Here is a 20,309-nt window from a genome sequence, read left to right as displayed (position 1 = left end):
TGCAAATTACATTTTAGTTCCTTTTTCAATGGAGAATCTGTGCTTATTCTTTTTGGGTAATTTATATCTGATTCTGTCTATTGCAAACTAGAACATGTCCATATCTGTACAGAGTTCATGCATTGACATTTCATACAGTATTTATGGAGTGCTCCTTTACTGTCTCAGCTGTGCTACATGTAGAAATATGCCTCGGTGTATTGTCAAATGTAAATGAGTGCAGCTAAAAGTAGAAATAATTAAGAGGCTTACAGCGAGTGTAACACTGTGTATATTAGCTATTATTTTCAGTCCTTTTCTTAGCTATTTGCACATGCATGATAAGAATAAATATAATACCTGTCTACACTAAAATCTGTGATTATAACAGAGTCAAATGTGTGTCTCGGTGTCTGTGTCCTCGTCCAGGCAGTGAACTGGCAGATCAGCCTCGAGCAGCAGCTGCAGACACTGAGAGAAAACGAACAGGTGCTCCAAGCGCTTCAGGAGTCTCTGAGCCAGCTGGACCACACGCTCACCTCCTACCTCACTGATCGCATAGACGCCTTCCAGCTTCCACAGGAAGCACAGGTACAGCGCACGTGAACATAAAACACTTCTGTGTTGGTAAGACTCACCTAATGAGATCTGACACTCAGAGAAGCCTCGGAGCATAAAGGCCCTTCATCTAACACTAATAAACTGCATATGCAGTGAAATATGCTTCAACTTCAAATTGTCGTCTTAAACATAAAACCACCATAATAATGCATACTTGAATGTTCCATGTGCATAAAAAAAACCCCTCAGTGTATAAGGGTTGTTTTGAATTTTTCGTTAGACTATTGGAGCAGAGATCGCAGCTCACGAGGTGACAGTGGAAGAGATGAGGAGAAGAAATGTGGCCAACTTGCCTCCTAACACCGCTGATGGCAAAGCTGGCCGTGGTGGGATAATGCTGGATCACCTACAGGTAACACTGACCCCTGCTGGGCAATGTTAGGAATTGTCATGCCACCACCACTTATCATATAGCTTTAATACCTTTTACATACATTTTCTTTACTATGTGTTGGGCTAATATTACCAATAAGACATAGTAGATTTCTTCTCTTCCTTTTTTACTTGTATAAAGGTTTGTGTAATCCTGAAGATGCATTTAAATTTTATTCAGAGTTTCATACTTTCTTTAACATGTTGCTGGGTAAACATTGGCTATTTTTTCGGCGATCTTTGACTTTGTTTGCCTTCTGAATTGCTCTCTGCAGAGGAAACTGAGGGAGATCTCCACAAAATATCAGCTTTTCCAGAAGCCTGCTAACTTTGAGCAGCGCATGCTGGACTGTAAGAGGGTCCTGGATGGTGCTAAAGCTGAGCTTCACATCCTGGATGTTAAAGATGTGGACCCGGAAAAAATTCAGCCTCATCTTGCTGGTTGTCTGGTAAGAAAGCAGACCTTTTCTTCTCTTTTCTTTTTTTCTCTCCAGTCAATCCACACAGCTACTTATTTCATGTCTTTTTGTTGGATAGAAATTGTACAAGTTGCTGAGTGAGGTGAAGCTGGAGGTGGAGACGGTGATAAAAACAGGCCGCCAGATTGTGCAGAAACAGCAGACAGAGAACCCCAAGGCCATGGACGAGCAGCTTACTGCTCTTAAATTGCTCTACAATGAACTCGGGGCGCAGGTACCTCATTCTGGGCGAATTAACACTTCCACAAAATCTAGCTTTTAACATTGAGTACATCTGTCATAGCTCTGAGCCCTTTTTAAAGATGCCATTGTATTAATTGTCCTTACAGGTAACAGAGGGCAAACAGGACCTGGAAAAAGCTTTGTCTCTATCCCAAAAGTTCCAGAAGGAAAGTGCTGTCCTGCAGGACTGGCTGAACACAAACGAGGCCGAGCTCCAGCAGAAAAATGGCTGCGGAGACATGCCAGCTGACATCGACGCTGAGATTGCATGGGCTAATGTGAGTAGCTGTATCAGTATGTGGAAAGCTTTTTTGTTTTTTGTTTTTTAAACAGACATTTATTAAGAAAAAAGTGCCGTGCAAGTTTTAGTGAAAATAAAACCTTTCAAAAACAATAGAGGTGAGTCTGTTTCTTGCCAGTAGATGGCACAGAGGGACGGTTTCTTGCCCCTAAACACATGAATCTGATTCTCTTTCTAATATGGTAATCAACATTATGAGCCATGTGAATTATGTGTGGCTTCGTATATAATTGATGAGCTCTTCTCTGATCCCACTTCGGTAAAAAGGACTGAAAGATTTATGATTACATACACAGAACCAGGAAAAAAAATGACCCTGTTTATCCAAAAATACCCAGAAACGACATTAAAACTGAAATGCTATGAATTAATAATAGTTCACTAGTTTACATAAAGTCATTAAAAGTGCTTTAGTCCAGTAGGGTGTAGAAAGTGTTTTTGTTGTTTTCCAGCTGTTCTTGTTTTGAAACATTTATGCAGTGAAATATCTGAAAATGTTCTTCATATCTTGGTGAAGGCAGGCTGTTGTTTTAGTAACATCGGCATTATTTTTTTCTTTTATATAGCAGTGTGTCAGTGTTTACATGTGCCTGTGTGATAATATTAAGACAGGTAGCTGAGTTGGCGCTGAATTATTGAAACCTGGTGGTCATAACATGATCTTGTTGAATATTTTGAACTGGATGTGCTTAACCAGGGTCTGCTGAAGGAGTCGGAGCGTCGGAAGGCGGAGCTATCTGGCCTGACGGAGATCAGCGCTGGTTTGCAGACTCTGGTGGAGGGAAGTGACGCTCAGCTGGAGGACAAACTCTGTGGTCTTAACGAAGCCTGGGAACGTGTTCACACTTTGACTGAGGACTGGCTTAGCACTGTTCTTGTGAGTGCAAATACTGCATATAGAAAGACTAATAAAAGGCCGTATTGGTCACAAGATGTCATATTTTGGTTTCTTAATGAAGTCGAGCCTTCCAGCTGCTTAAATTTCATTTCTTTGCATAATTTGCAAATGCATAAAGGCTACTCTTGAGTAGATATATTTAAGGTAAAGGCAATTACCCATGTCAGCTATTACTGCATATGCATACTTTATAATGCATATCAGTAGTACAGGATTATTTAGTTAGACATGGTGAGTTTAGAAATTCTAAGAAATGTATTTAAAAGTTGCATATTCTGCTCAGTGCAAAGTGCATTACAAGATTATATTTATTAAGGATTCACAACTCACATGAAACATGCTCTTTTTGTGCTCTTTTACTCACCTGATTGCAGGAAATGAATAAATGTCAAAACCAAAAAAAAGACTTCAAATCACCTCTTTGGTGCACTGCAGCAAGTCTATGATAAAGTACAAAATGGTGAATATGTAGAACTTTTAATTGCCTAAATATCCATTTTTGGGTTGTGTAGAGTCACCAGAATGAGGTGGAAATTTTGGATGAAAACTTGGCTCACATCAGCACCTGGCTCTACCAGACCCAGATCCACCTGGATGAGGCTGAACGGCTAGCTCCAGCAGAAAGAGAAAAAGTAATAAAGGTAAGGCAGCGCAGGTTATTAGTGTGACAGGTAAAGCAACAGTATAATGTAGGAGAGCGTGAAGCTAATGTGTAGATTCAGTGAAACCAGCACCGGGCCTGAGTCATTCTAAAACCTGAGTTTTTTAGAAAGCTCCCAGTGAATAAGATTCTGAGAAGGTGCATTAAAAATAAATGGCTGGGCCACTGATGCACATTGCAAATTAGCTCACATAGACACATTAGTTGTGCTGCTTCTTAATGATGGTATCTTAGCTAACAACCCCAATTACCAGATTCAACTTGTAATTGACTAAAAATCACTTGGCCTACCGGTGAGAGGGACGTTGCTTGCTGGCAGTTTTTTCAAGCGATGTTGAAATTTCTGCATTCCAACACTTCAAATGCTTCAGGAGCCGTCCGCTTAGCGTAGCATCAGCACCATGGAAATACACACAAATACAATACTGTACTATGCCAACATGTGCGAACAAATATAGTTCTATAAAGTTGTTCTATATAGTGTGTTACTGTTGATATAGAACGTTATTACATTTATTGCAATGGTTGGTATGGCACATTGACTTCTGAGGAAATTTTCGATGGCACTCATCAGAAAGGTTGCCGACTCCTGGGCTACACCATTCAAAATAAAAAGGTTCATGTCGGGGTCTCCAAGGCCAAAATATCAGCAGAGGACCCCTACAAAGGTTCCATTAACAAATACAACACTTCATCAAAATAGCAGATCAATTGGATCCCTCAAGATTGCCACTTTTTCTTCCAATATCACTAAACAAACCGGTGGCCACACACTTCTGAGCCGAGTGGCCAAAATTGGAGCTGCAGGAGCTGCAAATGAAGTTCCACACAAAACTTGAATGATGTTCAGCTTTTGCAGTCAGGTGTGGGAGAGCTGGAACTGAAAGGGAGCGACAGAGCAGCTTTCTTTCAGAAAAAGGCCAAAAGCTCAGTGAACGTAACAGGATGCCTCTCATCACTTGCAATAGCATTTGCCTCGCTCCTAATTCGCTTCTGTACTCGCCAGCAGTTTGCTGTCTGGTGTTGCTATCTTTCTAACACTTTCCCTGGGCCTCAGAAGTGTTTCCAAACCAACAAATGATCCAAAAACTCAGAACAATTTCAATAAGAGCACAGGAACATTTTGTCTGCAGTCAAGGATAAGTGTTTTCTTTGTTGTGCCTCTGTGCTCAGACACTCAGTCCAGGACTCTCATTTCAGTCTGTAGTGAGCTACAACCCCAAGGTACATATATAAGGTTGCACACTGCAGTTCTCAATTAATGAAAGTGGGTGGATTGTTGCCTCCTAAAATCAGCAATTTCTTTAGTATTTGCAGTGTCTATTCATCTGTAGGTAGCGTTGTAAAATACTTTTAAGGCTTTAGAAAATGATTATCATCTCTCATCTGTCCGTCTCCATTTTACGAGTGCCTGTTGCACAAAGAGATATGCACAGTGAAATAAGAGCAGCAAAACAGCAGCAGAGACCTCGAAACGCGTTTATCTAAAGCAGATAAAGTGAATGAAAGCACTATCTTTAATCTTTGTTTGTTTAGAGGCCAACTGAAGAATCCTTTATTGTGTCTGTTGTGTCTATAAATGCTAGGATGGCGTGCACTAACAAGCAAAGAAGGTCAGATCAGAGTTTTCAATGTTTTTTTTTTTTTTTGTTTGTTTTTTTAGACGAAAGGATTAGTTGAGTTTGCACTGGCAGGTGAAACCTCTTTGCTTGGTTAAAAATGGATAACTCCAAATCATATATATTTTTCTGCTGTTTAATAGGGTATTTTTTTTATAAGTCATCACTAAATGGACTAAAAAGAGAGAGAAGGCAGGGCTGAGAGAGATTGGATTGGGTGGCATCGAGGAATAAAATTGGAAAGAAAAAAAGAGAAGGCAGTTCTTTTACGTTGGTGTCATAATTTATCATACAGCTACATTAATTTCTTAACTCTCCTTTTGCCAAGAAGAGTGAAGGTCCCCACTAAATATCAGCTGAGCTTAAGGCCTCCTAACCTTGATCAGTACATGATGTCCCGAGCTCTTTAATCTGACCCAAGGCTACACTGCCAGCCGGTCTGAGGGAGAATGACTGATGGCATCAACTGATAATTCAATGACCAGCTACTCTGCGGTCTGTCCTTAGAGCATGCTGGAGGAGCTGGAGGATATCGGTCTGCGCGTGGACAACGTCAGGGATCAAGCTGTCATCCTGATGACCAGCAGGGGGCCCGCATGTCGAGATGTGGTGGAGCCCAAACTGGCTGAGCTTAACTGCAACTTTGACAAAGTCTCCCAGCACATAAAAACAGCCAAGGTATTAAAAACAGAACAAAAGAGAGATTAATTACTGCCTTGATGCAGTGTGGAATTAAATCTCACTATATCCACAGAAGGTTACACTGTCAAATAGATGCAGTCTGTTCAGCCAGTCTGTTTCTTTTCTTTTTGGCAACACAGATGTTGACGAGTCTGGAGTCAGGCACTACTGAGGTGAACCAGCAGGTAAAGAATCTATCCTTGGTATTAAATGCAAGGGTGAAACACACCATATCTTACCAGGAGATATAATATCACAGGCAATGGGCTTATAATTAATTTTATGTAAGTTACAAATGCTGCTGCCAAGTTTTTTAAGACAAAAACACGGCCCTATTCCGTGTGTCTCTATGAATTGCAGCACAGCTGAACTCTCTTTAAGAAAGTGGTCAGATAATTAGATTGACGTGAGCAGCTCTGACTGTGTTGCCTGAGGTTTGTTGTTTTTTTTTTTTTTTTTTCCCCATTTCCTTCTAATCAGGTCATTCACAGTCAGGAGATGCAAGTTGAAAGTCGGAGTCAGAGTCTCCCTGACCAGGCTGCAGTCCCAGGTGAAGTGAAGGACCTTCAGGCAGAGCTCCAGGACACACTGAAGGCTCTGCAGCAGCATCAGCATGACCCAGTAAACACCTTGGATGATGATAAGGTACAGAGAATTACCTTTCAGTTAGACTTTTTTTTAAATATTATTAAATAAGGTCCATTTATTTAAAAGTAGCAGTACTGATTGTGATAGTAATGGTAATAGAAAAGTAGCTTCAACTACTGTACAGAGGAAAGAAGACTCCGTCTATTGCCTGGTCAAAGGTTTACCATGTCTATCAGTTCTCAGGAGGAATTGGAGCACACAGAGTACTCACCCAGGTTATTCTGAAATTTCCGTGAAATGTTCTGAATATGCCAGGCTGCAGATTGTGTAATGTAAAGCTCTCACTTGATAAGATGAGGTTTGATTGGCTTAATAGTCCTGGAATTCAGTCTGACTTATCACAGTTTATGATGTTAAACAAACTGACTGATTAAAAAAGACCAATCACAAGCAAGGTCACTGTGCCAGTCAGGGAGTTCTTGCTGTGTTTTAAACAGTATTTCCTGAGTGGTGTATACTTAGCTAAACAGGCAACAAGTTGCTCAGGCTTCTAAAGAGGCAGAGTTTATGTCAGATGGTGGTATAAATGTTTTCTTCATGTTTATTGAATAGAAGATGCTTGATTTAAGATCCATCGAGGACTGTTGGGGGGGGGAATAACTATTCGCATAACTTTTGAACTCTTGAATGCTAAGTTTGCCCTTTTACCCTGTGTCTCTCTGTACCAGATGGATGAGGAAAAAGCCAGTGTGGAGGACTTGCTGAGAAGAGGAGAAGAACTGCTGCAGCAAACTTCAGATGAGGGCCAGAGGGAGGAGCTGAGACTTCTGTTGCTCCGGCTGCAAAGTCAATACTCTGCTCACAGGGTGAGATGCATATCATGTGTCCTCTGTAGAGTTTTTCTTTTTCCTCTCCTAGAAAAACACGGGATATTCTTATATTGTGTTTTCTGCTGCGCGCCGATGCAGTACACTGAAAGTGTGTGTTTGTGTCTGCTTGTCTCAGGAGCTTAAGGTGCTGCAAATCAGGCGAGCCGAAGTCTCCGTGCAAACGTCGTCTTCTCACACCTTCAGAGAGGAGACAGCTGAGTTTACAGCTGAGGTGAGAGACGAATGCAAGCATACACATCTAAGAAAGGGGAGGAATAAATACTTTGGAGTCCTTGATGAGAAACTATAGGGAGGGCTTAATGCGTGTGCCTCATGATGCTGCAGCTCATTTACGAGTCAAGTTTAACATTCTTTGCTTAAAGTCGGTTGAGGTAGCAGCATCAGAACCAGTGAGACCAGCAAAGTGAATAGGAAGGCTAGCTCTAAGAGAATAATTCCGCTTAAACTGCCAACCATCATGGAGAGGGTGCTGCATCCCCTCTGTGACCTGATGATCATCCAGTAGAGGGCTAAAAGCAGGGAGTGTCAGCTGGCATCACATTTACACTGTTTTTCCTCTTTGTCAGAGAGTGCTGTAGTTTTTCAGTGGATTTGAGTTCTGTATTAGAGTTTGATTCTCATCTTTTAGTGTTTTTTTGCCCCTCTAGTTACATTGAGTGTAGTTGTTTCTGATTTGCTCTCATTTAGATCTGTACTATTATAATATCAGCTCTCAGTGTAGCCGAAGGTCTTCTTAGCTTCCTGTTTTCTTTTGTAATATCAATATTTTTTATTTAATTTACACTGTATTTCGTCTTTTATGGTTATTATACACATTTATCCTTAAATAGTGTTATTATTCATCCACCTTCTTTCTTTTTGTGGTTCATTTAATTTGGTTGCTGTAACAACGAATAAGTACTTTAAATACCTAGTGTGCCACTTAATTCTTCTCATCTGTCTTGTAGGAGATGTCTGCAGTGGGGCGTAGCACTGCTCCTTCGCTGACTCCATCTGACTACCTTTTAGACATCAATAAAGTTCTTCTCGCCATGGCTGACAACGAGTTGCTGCTGAACTCCTCTGAGCTCAGCGGGGGCCTTTATGAAGACTTTTCTAGCCAGGAAGACACACTGAGAGTGAGCCATACCCAGCCTTTGAAAAGAGTCTCTCTACTGTAGAAATCGTGGAGAAAGTTCTGTTCTGTTTTTTTTTAAAATGTGGTTTGGTTTTGTGGAGCAGTCTTGAAAAAGTTTAACCAAATTAAAGAATAGAAGAGACACAAGACCCCCCCCCCAAGTAAAACTTATTTTGCACCAATAACAGCTAGGGCTGCCACAAATGATTATTTTGATAGTCGACTAGTCACCGATTATTTTTGTGATTAGTCGACTAATCAGATCATGCATCCATTGGAGGTACAACGTACAGCTTATTGCACCAGCATGCATCTGCTCTTATATAACTATAATTAGCTTACAGCTTTAAGTGTTTAAGGTATGTGCAAACTAAAAGTAAAGACAAGATGACAGTTTATTCAATTTTAATGAAGTTTGCAGATTGTCTCGGTGAAGTTTAATAAACTCCTTGCTATCTAAAATATAACGGGACACCGGAGTAAATTCTCGAGCATCTCACACTTCTGATAATCAGTTGTCTGCTTGATGTTTATTCAGCTGTGTAAAAACTATAACTTTAATCTCAGCCAAACCGTTTTACTCAGGAACAAATAAAACGCACACAAAAAAGCCAAACAATATAATTTTTAAGTTATCTAAGTGACTTATATATCATGTTTAACCTGAGTAGCGAAAGACTGCGGTGGGTTTGAAAACGATTTGCCGGGAGTCCGGTGTTCTCACGGCTCTAGTGAACCTTGCCCCCGGCTAGCTATCGAGCTGGTGGGTAACAGTCGTCTCCGAAAACGTCGGAGCACTTTTGCAAATATGTGGTGTCTTGATAAACTGAGCAGATATTTGAGGTTTACACAGTTACATTCTCGCCTGAAAATATGTTAAACGTTTATTTTGTGACCCAGAAAGAATAATAAGAGTAATATTAAAACTAACTAGCTGCCGCCATTGTTGACAACTGAGCAGGGTGCTATAGATTCTGGGACACAGCTTCTTCTTCTTGGGGGTTTAATGGCAGCTGGCATCCTTGTACATGCAGTGCTGCCATCTTCTGTTTTAGTCCGTTATTACACTCTTAAATCCTGCTACTTATTCCTGCGTCTTTTGGGATCTTACAAAGCCTCAAACGACGCGTCGACTATTAAATTAGTCGTCGACGATGTAATCGTGACTAGTCGACTAATCGTGGCAGCCCTAATAACAGTTTAAATTAGAGGTTCATCAAGGGTTTTATTTTGAAATGTACGTTTTCTGGTGGTTTGGTGTGTTCCATCATGGTTGATCTGTTGAAGAAAGTTTTACAGTTTAATTGATCCCCACATCAGTACACTTAACAGACCAATAACAGAATTCATTCAGACTTCTTAAAAAGTCACACTGGCTGTTCTGTCTATTAAAAATAAATAAATATGTAATTCACTGATTATCTTGTATACTGCCCATCACCACTGAACCCATAAGCTTCATAAGACTGGGGGTGGAATTGTTGACGTTAATTGGTGTCAGATAACCAGCGACCACATTTGCAGTTCTGCAATCTGCCTGCTGCATGAACTTCCTCTTCTTTTATTATTCCGTTTTCATGTCACAGAATATCAAAGACAATCTGGAGCGTCTGAGCGAGCAGGTCACAGGGATCCACGAGCGCCAGCCTGACGCCATCCGGGACGCTTCGCCTGCTGAGGTGGCGCAAATGGCAGACGCCCTGACACAGCTCAATGCCGAGTGGGACCGCCTCAACCGCATGTACAACCAGAGGAAAGGGTGCGTGCACCAGCTTCCTATAATATAACAGATAAAGGTGTATTTATATTCATTACCTAGATTTAAGGTTTTAAATCAAACTTTTAAATGCAAAAAAGGAGAACAGTGAACAAGCTGCTATTTTTACTTGTGGTGTATTTGTGTGAGTAAGAATATGCATGTCAGGATGTTTAGTAGCTGCAGGGACAATATATGCCAGCTGTCCACTAGTCAAGAGAGACAGCAGGACCAGATAAAGAGAGAGACCAGCACACATGGTAAAGAACACACACACGTACACGCTGACCTTAGTTAATGTCAAAACAATTCCTTGGGCATGAACAGTCTCATGCCAATTCACGCAGTCTTACAGTCATTCACTCATTCACACACATGCACAGTGCATGACCCTCAGTGCCATCAGCACAGTTCATTGGGCATAAACAGTCTTCACATTTGTTGAGTGCAGTGTGTGCAAAGACACTGTAGTAAACTAGTAAGCTAATTTTGAGATTGCACACAAACTCTGCAGCACTGCATCTGTAATCACAATAACCTCTGGGCATCATTAAGTGTCAAAAGAATAGAGTACATGTTGTAAAATTACTCATCCAGAACTCATTTCTTCAGCTTGTCCCTCTGATCAGATTTGTTCCTTTTCAGAGCGATGCTCTGAAAGGAAATAGCGGTTGAGCAGACCACCATTGTGATAGAGATCTGTTTTTTTTTTAAGTAATCATCCTCTCGCTCTCTATTTCTTTTTATTCAGTAGTTGTGCTGTGATCTTCACGGTGTTGTCAGAGGTTCCTGATTGTTGCAGCGTTTTTAATAGAGGTCAACTGTTCAGTTTTCCCTTATCATTTCCCGATGGTAGAACATGATGAATTCATTCATTTTTCCGTAGCTGTAGCATATTAACAAGCGGATATAATTCCAACCAACACAACGGATAAAATATGCAGACTGTTTTCTCACTACTATACTCTTACTCACTACAGATACAATAGATTAGGTATGCTTTTTGAACAGTGGATGCGTAATTGAAAATGAGAGATAAAGTCAAAGGAATGGGAATTGGATCACAGTGATTTTATGGTATTAATACAGCTGAAAACACTTCACTCAGTTTGGCTACTGTTCTCAATAAAAGTGGCAGCGGAAATGACAGTTTGAGTCACAATCGAGAGGATTTACAGCCATAGAGATAACATCGATGTTAGTGATATACACAATATGACTGTTTTATTGGTGATGTATTACATTTATATAATTTATAGCCCAGTGCTTCACAGAGCCTTTGCTGTGCACCACACTTTTGAGTTCAGCTGTGTTAAAAGGGTCTGAAGCGACGGCAGAAAGTTGGACAGATTGTCGGTGTGTCCTTCCTCTTTTTACAGATTATCTCCAGATTTCAGCTTTGATGCATGTGTGTTTCCTTTTTGTGCTGCAGGAGTTTCGACCGTGCTGTAGAGGAGTGGGGGCAGTTTCACTGTGACTTGAAAGACATCAGTCAGTGGCTGACTGACACAGAAAACCTGCTGTCTGAGAGCGTTAGCCCTGATGGACAGCTGGACCTGGAATCTGCACGACAATACCAAGAGGTCAGTGGAGGGTGGTGAATCGTTGGTCTGTGTTAAGATTTTCTGTTTTGTTTTTTCTCTCCTAATCTGTTTTGGTTTCTTTACCCCAGAGACAGAATAAATATGTATTTTTTGTGACAAAAGGCCTGTCAGGTCTCTTTCTTTTATTGTTATGGAGACTAATTAGATTAATTTGGCAATATCACATCATCAGCATGTGCTTACAAGTTTAAATCAAGATTATTAACTCCCAAGGATGCTGTAGTAATATGTTCACGCTATAGGCAGCTTGATGGTTCGACGTGTTAGACAGAAGATAATTGCATTTGGCTCCCCCAGGGGAAAATGGGTGCTATACTGTATCTAATAAATACACCACACATCTGACTGTTCATTATGCAGAGTGGAAATGGAGAGAAGTGAACTGAAGAGTAAGATTAGAAGGGGACTTAAATTTCGCTTTGTTTGATTGCTAAAGCGGTAATTTCATTTCCAAGGGGAATTAAATTCTCTGAAGCTGTTGCATTATCGCTGACGGCGCCGGTGCCATTAACACCTTTATCGGCGTGATTTGCAAAAGCTCGAGCCGCAGTCCAGTGCGTCTGTCTTTTTTACGTTTTCACAGACACTGAGAATGAGACGAGGGATCAAGTGGATGGGAATTGAGAGATCAATTAGCTGAGTCACCCTTTAGCGGACTTTACAATCACTCACTCTACTTTACGAGTCTGTCTTGGCAGGTTAAATCTCTCTCGGTGGAAACAGAGATTTGGCAGCTTAAGTCGTGACTCGCTACAAATCATGCCTATGTGTCAATAAGAGATTTGCCTGGAGAGATGGACCTGAGCTCGGGATTTGAGCACTAGTAGATCAGATTATGCTGTTTGACTGAAGCCTTTTTCCCCCCCTTTCTTTTTCTCCTTTTGTCTCTTCCTTTGTTCGGCATGCATTTTAGGAGTTGGAAGAAGGCATTGCCAGTCATAAGCCCGTCCTGGTTGGACTCAACCACACTGGAGAGCAGATAATTGGCAAGCTCTCCTCTCCTGATGGGCCCCTGCTTGAAGAGAAGCTGGAAACTCTGGGTCGACGTTGGAGAGCGGTAAACCGCCAAGTCCTAGACAGACAGCGGAGGTAAAAATGACCTTGTACAAAAGAGGGGGAAAGATTGAGGATTTGGAGTTTGACATTCTTGTGTGTTGACATATAACATCTTAGTTCTAGAATACAATGTAGCATAGAGGTTGGTGCTCATTCTCCATTACCATCAGTCTGTTTCTTTATCAGTGTTTGTCAGGTTAACGTTATCAATGCGGTCAGTCAGCCTATAACAGCAATTTAAATGTAAATTTTTAGGACCAGGCCTGCAACCTGGAGGAAATGGAGATCCTAATCTAAGGTGTGTGTGTGTGTGTAGGTTGGCTGGAGGGGATCCGGCCCTGTCAGAGCTGGTGAGGAGGCGCGAGGAGCTCGCTGTGTGGCTTGAGCAGGCAGAAAACGCTGTTAGCTCCCTGCCTGTCACTGCCACTGACAGAAATCTCAAAGAACTGAAGGTAAAACAAAACTCAAAACATGCTCGAGTTAGTCTGATTCATGGGAGCTCAGAGATTTCTATTCCTGCTCAGGAGCTGCTGGGGAAGTGCTATTTTTATGGTCAGCTCTGACTGTGTTGTGTTGTCCTTTGTTCTTCTTTCCCCTCTATGCTATACTGTGAGCACAAGTTGCTCAGAGTGTCTCAGTTAGTCACAAGCAGAACCAGTCTCACCCAGCAAACGTAAACAGAAAGAGCACTGACACTTCCTGTTTTTAATATTCCTGTTTACATCCTCCAAGCCCTCAAACTCAGACTTGTACCTTATGGAAATACACTGCAGAGTAGAATCATTCACACTGCATATCTCTGTGCAACAGGAGTTTGCTTCTTTGTTTCCCATTCCTTTGACTTTATCTCTCATTTTCAATCACACGGTGAAATTAAGCCTCGGTGCATCTTTCCTTGCAGGCCCTTGCTGAGGAAATGGATTTACAGAACGAGCGTCTTGGCTGGCTTAACAAGCACGCTCCTCAGATCCTGTCCAGTCCCAGTGTTAGCCCGCAGAACAGAGAACAGCATGTTGCCAAACTCAGAGGCATAAACCTCAACTGGAGCAAGGTATGAAACAAACCGAGCGGGCGGCATGCACACCCAAGTTTGTGAATGCAGAACCTCAAATGAGGCGATGTAGGATTTTGAAATTAATACCATATGTCCATCTACTAAAAATCTTGAGCGGGTTTGAATCTCTGGGACCTCGACCTCATAGTCAACTTTTCTGAAAATCACCTAGAAATTTCAATTTTATACCATAGGTGCATCTACCAGGAGGCTGAGGGCTAGCAGTAGCTATAGCTGGCTTCTTAGCCTTGTAGTCAAAGTGGTTGGTGTGAAACGTTGAGTTCCCTTTCATCTGCTGCTTCATCCCTGATTCTACCACTCCTGCAGGTGACCAATGAGTTGTTGGACAAAGTGGGTGAAGTGGAGACCAACCTGCAAAGTCACGCCCAGTTTCAAGACAGGATGAACAGACTGACTGACTGGGCCGTCATCACGCACCAGACTGTCACGACCCGCGGCCTGAATCCTGGCCAGGCACTGGTAGGTGGACTAAACAGAACTCAGAAAACTAATACACTGGTGCTCACTGAAAATCCATCAATTCTATGCAGGCCTGTTCTCTTATATGATTTTTAAATACACTGTAGGATCTGGAGGCTTCCATGAAGGACAGAAAGAAGGAGCTGGAGGACCTGTTAGCTCATTCAATAGAGCTGCAGAGACGACAGCAGCTGTTGCCTCAAGAAAAGGTTTCCATAGTAATATAATTTAATAACAAAGTACTAGTGATTGTGGTATATAATTACACATTATTGCACTGTTGAAGTGCTGCTGCCTCACTTTGGGCCAAAAAGATACAATTTCCTGTAATTTCTTAGTTTAATTAGCTCTTTATCTGGTTACACACCATTTCTAATGCTATTATTTTGTACTAAGTCTATATATATATGTTTGTGTGTGTGTCTCCTTATGCGCTATCATGTGTATAGGTTAAGGTTGAGCAGCTGGCAGCTGACTGGAAAGCCTTGGATGGCCGGCTGAGGGAATCTCTCGAGCCACCTCTGTCTCCATGGACACATCACCAACATGTAGTCCAACACCAGCAGCTGGGTAAAAAAAAAAAAAAAAAAAATCCAAGAAACGCAATTATTTCTCTTTATGTATCGCTGCCTCTGTTTTTATGGTGCATCAAGGGCATAAGGAAGAAGGCATCCAAAACTTGCCCCAGTGAAGTATTTAAAAATGAGATGCTTGTGGATCATTACAGGGCATGACAAAAATAAGTAATAAGTTCTTAAATTTGCAATTCCCCTTTGTCCTGCCTTAATCTGGAGCATGAAATGCTTGATTAAAAATAACAAGTAAGAGGTGAGCGGCAAAGGTTGTAGCAAACTAAAACAGTCCCCGATGGCTCGTTCGTCATGATTTGGTGTGGTGCTACTATCCTCTGAGAGCCTTTTGACAACACCACCTCCCTCCTGCTAACATCTTTAATGTTTGTTGCATCATTTCCTTTTAAAGGAGCTCTATATGTCAAACCTTGCTTCGATCAAGTTTTCTTCCTTTTTTTTCTTTTCCTCCCCCCCGCCCCTGCTTCAGTGTCTGCCGTCCCTTCAGCCGTGCAGATGGCCAGCTTGGTGAGCGAGGACCCACACCACCAAACCCCGCACACACCGGACACCGTGGCGCCCACTGATCTTAACGAGACTGCCACTGAGCTTGCAGACTGGCTAGTCCTCATCACCCAGATGCTCAAGTCTAATATTGTCACTGTGGGGGACACGCAGGAGATCAGGACCACTATGGGACGTCTTCAGGTGAGAAATTGGTTGGGTTTTTTTTGTTGTATTTTTTATGCGTGTGATTCATTTTTTTTTTAAACTGAACTTTCACTAAACTTTCCTTGTATGTTTCTTCACTTGACAGGTGACAAAGAATGACCTGGAGCAGCGTCACCCTCAGCTAGAGGACATTTTCACACTGGCGCAGAACATCAAAAACAAAACCTCCAACCTTGATGTTCGCACATCCATTACTGCGAAATGTAAGAAAAAAGTTGTCAGGGGGAAAAAAAATAAAAAATAGTAGCAAATATGTATGTTGTGCTTTAGCCTTTGTTTGTCCATATAACCACATCTGTCTCTGGCTTTAGTGGAGAAGGTGCGCAGCCAGTGGGACAGCACTCAGCATGGTGTCGAGGCACGGCTCCAGCAGCTGGATAATATGATTGGACACAGCAACCAGTGGGAGGAGCAGAGGAAGGAGTTGATGGGCCTTATTGGGCACCACGAAGGACGTTTCCATAACCTTCTTCAGCGTCAGTCCAGAGATCCCCTGACTGAACAGCTTAAAGACAATAAGGTTAGTGTGGAAAAAAAACACTGCTAAACTTTCTCTCTGTGACCTCAGTACGCCTCATCTGTCCTCTTGAGGTCATTTACTGTGATTCTGTAGCAAGCTTGTCTACTCATATTCCTCACAGAGAGGAAAAAAAATGGATCAAAGCGAACTTTATAACATATTAGAGGTCCTTTATACAGTCGTGTAAGTTTATACAAGGCGAGAATGAATAAATCACCTCTCTGAAGTATCACTTTGAACTTTAATAACGTTCGTACACCCACATCATCCATCATTTTAATTTGAGATGATGTCTTGGCCAATGATTTCTGGCACCAAATCCTGCCTCTTCTGACAGATTACAGGGACCGAACACTAGAGGGCAACTGAGTTTAACAGAATCCAAGATGCTGTATACACGGCTGTTTGCTCCTGGTGTGTGGTCTTGTAATAATGAGTAATTATGTATTTAAAATAGTGAAGTACACTTTTTTTTGTTAAAAGAAAAGGAGCCCAGCAGTCTTATATGGATGACTTACTTCCAAATGCTGAATTTGGAGTCTTAATCACCAGGATCTAATGTAACATGCTTCATTAAGCAGAGGTTAAACAAACAATGTCAAAGAGCCGAGCAGCAGAATAACAAATTTGTGTGTGTGTGTGCATGTTGTTGTTTTTTTGTTGTTAGTTTAATATTTCTTTTTTCAGCTTAGAGAATGAGTCATTAATATCCTCACACGGCAGTTTTTCATATACCAGGCCACAACAGTATACAGCAAACGGCACAGGAAGATGGATAACTCCAATAATGATAAACAATGCCCTTCACAGTGACTTACAGTATTCACGCTGACTCACATCTGTCACATCCTCAGACTCGCAGTCCAGTGTCACGAATATCAAAGCGCTGCATTGTTTTACAGGAGTTTCTCCAAGCTCTGGGCCGAGGCCAAGCTACAGTCGCAGCCTTCAACGAGTTGTCCAATCACCTTTTACGAGAGTATTCTACCGATGACACCAGGAGGATCAAAGAGGTCGCAGATAAACACAATGCTGCCTGGAACAGCCTCAACAATAGGTGCATACAAATTGGCCCGCTCACCCTCTCACTGTGCTTCAAGGCAGATACCCTTTAACAGTATTAAATGTTTCTGAAGTTATTGCTATATCTCATATATAGCTATGCGTTTGTCTCAATCATATTAATGGACAGGGCCAATGACCGTCACACGCAGCTGGACAGTGACCTGAAGGGCGTGCAAGTGTCTCTCAGGGAGCTCGAGTCTTTCCTCAAATGGCTCCAGGAGGCTGAGACTACGGTCAACGTTCTCGCTGATGCCTCCCAGAGGGAAGATGTGTCGCAGGACTCCGCCCACGCGAAGGAGCTGAGGCGACAACTGGAGGTAGGGGCCGTAAATTGATAGAGAAACCGCGAGTATGTGAGGAATATATGCACAGGTGCCAGCCTATTATCTCACTGTCATCCTTCATTAACGCATCCTTCAGCTACCGAACAGGGGCTGGGGTGTGTGTATGCTGCTGGTTAAAGGTGTGTGAATCAGAGGGCACACAGAGGGCGTGTGAATGCTTTTACACCTTGAACGTAGCTCAGTGATCTCCTTGTTCTGTCCCGCTTACGAATCCTGTGTGTGTGTGTGTGTGTGTGTGTGTGTGTGTGTGTGTGTGTGTGTGTGTTTGCCCCCAGCTTGCTTGTCATTTACCCAGATGTTCCCTCCAGGATCAGTTGACGCACATCATCCTATGCTTTATGTAATGATTTAATCCCAAAATCACCTCACCTCAGCCTTCCAGCAGATATAACAGGCGCTAATCTTCTTTCTTTTATTTATTTATTTATTTTTTTACTTCTTGCTGAAGTTGAAAAGGTGTTTTTAAAAATGTCTTGTGGTCATCTCTTTTGGCTTCTACATTGAGCGACGTTTTAACAATCTCATTGCTTTTTCAGAGGAACTCCTTGTCCCTGAAAAAGCGCTGCAGTGTCATCCATCTTTCAGAATCGAAATCACCAGTCCAATAATAATTCTGTGTTTTCTTGTCTTGAACGCTACATTGCCATCACTCCCGCTTCCATTTTCCGATCATTTAAAAAGAGGCCAAGGTTATAGAGAAAAATGACGCTGAATCACTGCATGAATGGCTGCAAAGATTTCTGATTCATCAACTTGATGCGAATCTGATGGTCACAGACTTTTGTAACCCGTTTGCTGAGCCTTTGCTGGATTTGGAAGTAATGAATGCTATTATCCTTCTTTTTTTTTTTTTTTTTTTTTTTTTTAAATGAATGCTATTATCACATTTACCTGCCCATTACAGTCATCTATATTTGTTGTATTGAACATAATCCATCATTATATAAACCTTTTCAAACTTACGTCCTGCATATTATTACAATTTAGTCCTGCAAAGGTCGTGTGTCTTACTAGAACACCAGAAACTGTCTGTATAAACTCCTCTTATACGATGAGTTGGGATGCCAAAATTGGCACAAAGGTAGATCTTAGGGCTCTGAAGGTTATCAGCTATATTACGTTTTAGCACATTATCATGTTGCAACCTAGCAACCACCAACCAATGGGCTAAAATTAGCCATTTGTAGCATTTTGCACCAAGAACACTTTAGAAAAGCATTGGACAAGTTTATTTTCACAAACCTTAACTTATACATGTATTGTAATGTCATCGTGTTGCCTAGCAACCACCTATCAACCTACTGTAGTGAGTTCAGTAAATGTGTTAAAATAGTAACTAAGGGTAGTTTCCACCTGACTCCGTTATGTTTGTGCTTAAGAGCAAACATATTGGTGTAGCTTTCCTAATTTGTTATCGCCCGCCGCCTGTCTTTATCATCTTTTGTCATTTCATTACCAGTTGGAGTCGAGATTGATGGATGGTCCTCGCCCAGAAAGTGGGTTTACATAACACAGACAGGCTTCAAGCCTTTGATGTTGTGGCTTTACTGAGTGTTGTTCCCCACAAATCCTTTCATTAGGTCACAATGACTGCTCTGCCACTGTTCGGTGCTTAGTTACTTTAATGACAATTTGTAGCCGCAGGCGGTTGTCATTCTCACTGCTGTTTTCATGTTAAGCCCGCAGTTGGTGACTGGTCAGCCTCAGTGACAAATACAAATTGGTGCATTAACTGATATTTCATGAAAATGTGAGGCTTAATGACATAAGACCGAAAAACAACTGATGCTGTTGCGTGTGATGCAGTAATGACAGTCATGGCCACAGGAATCAACATACTGGGAAACAAACTTGTTTGTTCTCTTGCCGAGTTGGATTAGAATTGATCGTGACTGTCTGATAAATTGGGGAATTATGTGATCAGTCTGGTTAGTCTCCTGCGGATTTTTGTGGGCTTCCAATGTAGCCAGGAAATCGGGGGATAAAGAATAATGGATTTCCAGTTCAAAAATTCCTGTTCTCTTCATTGGTCATTGGTTACGAAAAGAAAAAAGCTAATTAAAGCTTAATCGTTGTCAGATGACAGCTATTGTTTCAGGTTTGCTCAGTAGAGCAAACTTTATGCCAGAAATCTTGTCCCTTTACTACAGATTCCCCATAATCACAAGCAGATATCTGATGTCTTTACTCGGCTCAGCCACTATTAAAAAAAAAAAAAAAAAAGTCCTTGTTTTATTTATTTATTTATTTATTTTTCTGTTGTTGTTTTTTTTTTAAGAATTTACAATTTCTTAAATAGTTTTTGCTTCACTGAGTGGAAGAAGTACCAGTTTTATTTATTTTTTAATCAACAGACACTAAAACTTTGCAGAAAATAAGGTCGCCTGACTACATTTTGAAGCGTCGGTAATTAATTACAAAAATAAATTTTGATCCAGTTCAGTACGCTTTCATTATCTTGGCACTGGAAGGCAGGCTGTGCATGAGCCATTATAGAGATATATGTAACTTTGTATTATTTTATCTACATGCACTATATTTTCAATAGTTAATTTTCTGGACATTTAATTCTATAAATTGTGCCTTTTTATAACAAACTCCCTCTCATTAATTTGCACTGGTCCAGTGGAGACAGGAACTTCAAAGGGATAATTACCACACTGTGAATAATTTCATGTTATGTAATTGCATAATGTCTTAC

The 20,309-nt window shown here is 41.4% G+C and overlaps 1 protein-coding gene across 1 annotated transcript in view; it reads left to right on the top strand.

Moving 5' to 3' along the window:
• utrn (utrophin) overlaps positions 1–20,309 on the top strand; it is a 190,828-nt gene that overhangs the window by 46,516 nt on the left and 124,003 nt on the right. The window contains 26 exon segments of the mRNA XM_040017758.1: positions 409–570; positions 821–952; positions 1,248–1,421; positions 1,510–1,665; positions 1,781–1,951; positions 2,672–2,851; positions 3,385–3,513; positions 5,660–5,830; positions 5,974–6,018; positions 6,314–6,478; positions 7,150–7,287; positions 7,427–7,522; positions 8,259–8,429; positions 10,015–10,187; positions 11,617–11,767; positions 12,702–12,877; positions 13,161–13,296; positions 13,746–13,895; positions 14,226–14,378; positions 14,486–14,587; positions 14,828–14,948; positions 15,438–15,655; positions 15,765–15,882; positions 15,991–16,199; positions 17,102–17,256; positions 17,392–17,581. Of these exon segments, the coding sequence (XP_039873692.1) occupies positions 409–570; positions 821–952; positions 1,248–1,421; positions 1,510–1,665; positions 1,781–1,951; positions 2,672–2,851; positions 3,385–3,513; positions 5,660–5,830; positions 5,974–6,018; positions 6,314–6,478; positions 7,150–7,287; positions 7,427–7,522; positions 8,259–8,429; positions 10,015–10,187; positions 11,617–11,767; positions 12,702–12,877; positions 13,161–13,296; positions 13,746–13,895; positions 14,226–14,378; positions 14,486–14,587; positions 14,828–14,948; positions 15,438–15,655; positions 15,765–15,882; positions 15,991–16,199; positions 17,102–17,256; positions 17,392–17,581 (3,942 nt within the window).

Source organism: Simochromis diagramma, unplaced genomic scaffold (genome assembly GCF_900408965.1).
Source record: "Simochromis diagramma unplaced genomic scaffold, fSimDia1.1 OVJJ01000802.1, whole genome shotgun sequence".
NCBI lineage: Eukaryota > Metazoa > Chordata > Actinopteri > Cichliformes > Cichlidae > Simochromis > Simochromis diagramma.
This window is presented reverse-complemented; position numbering and strand designations above follow the sequence as displayed.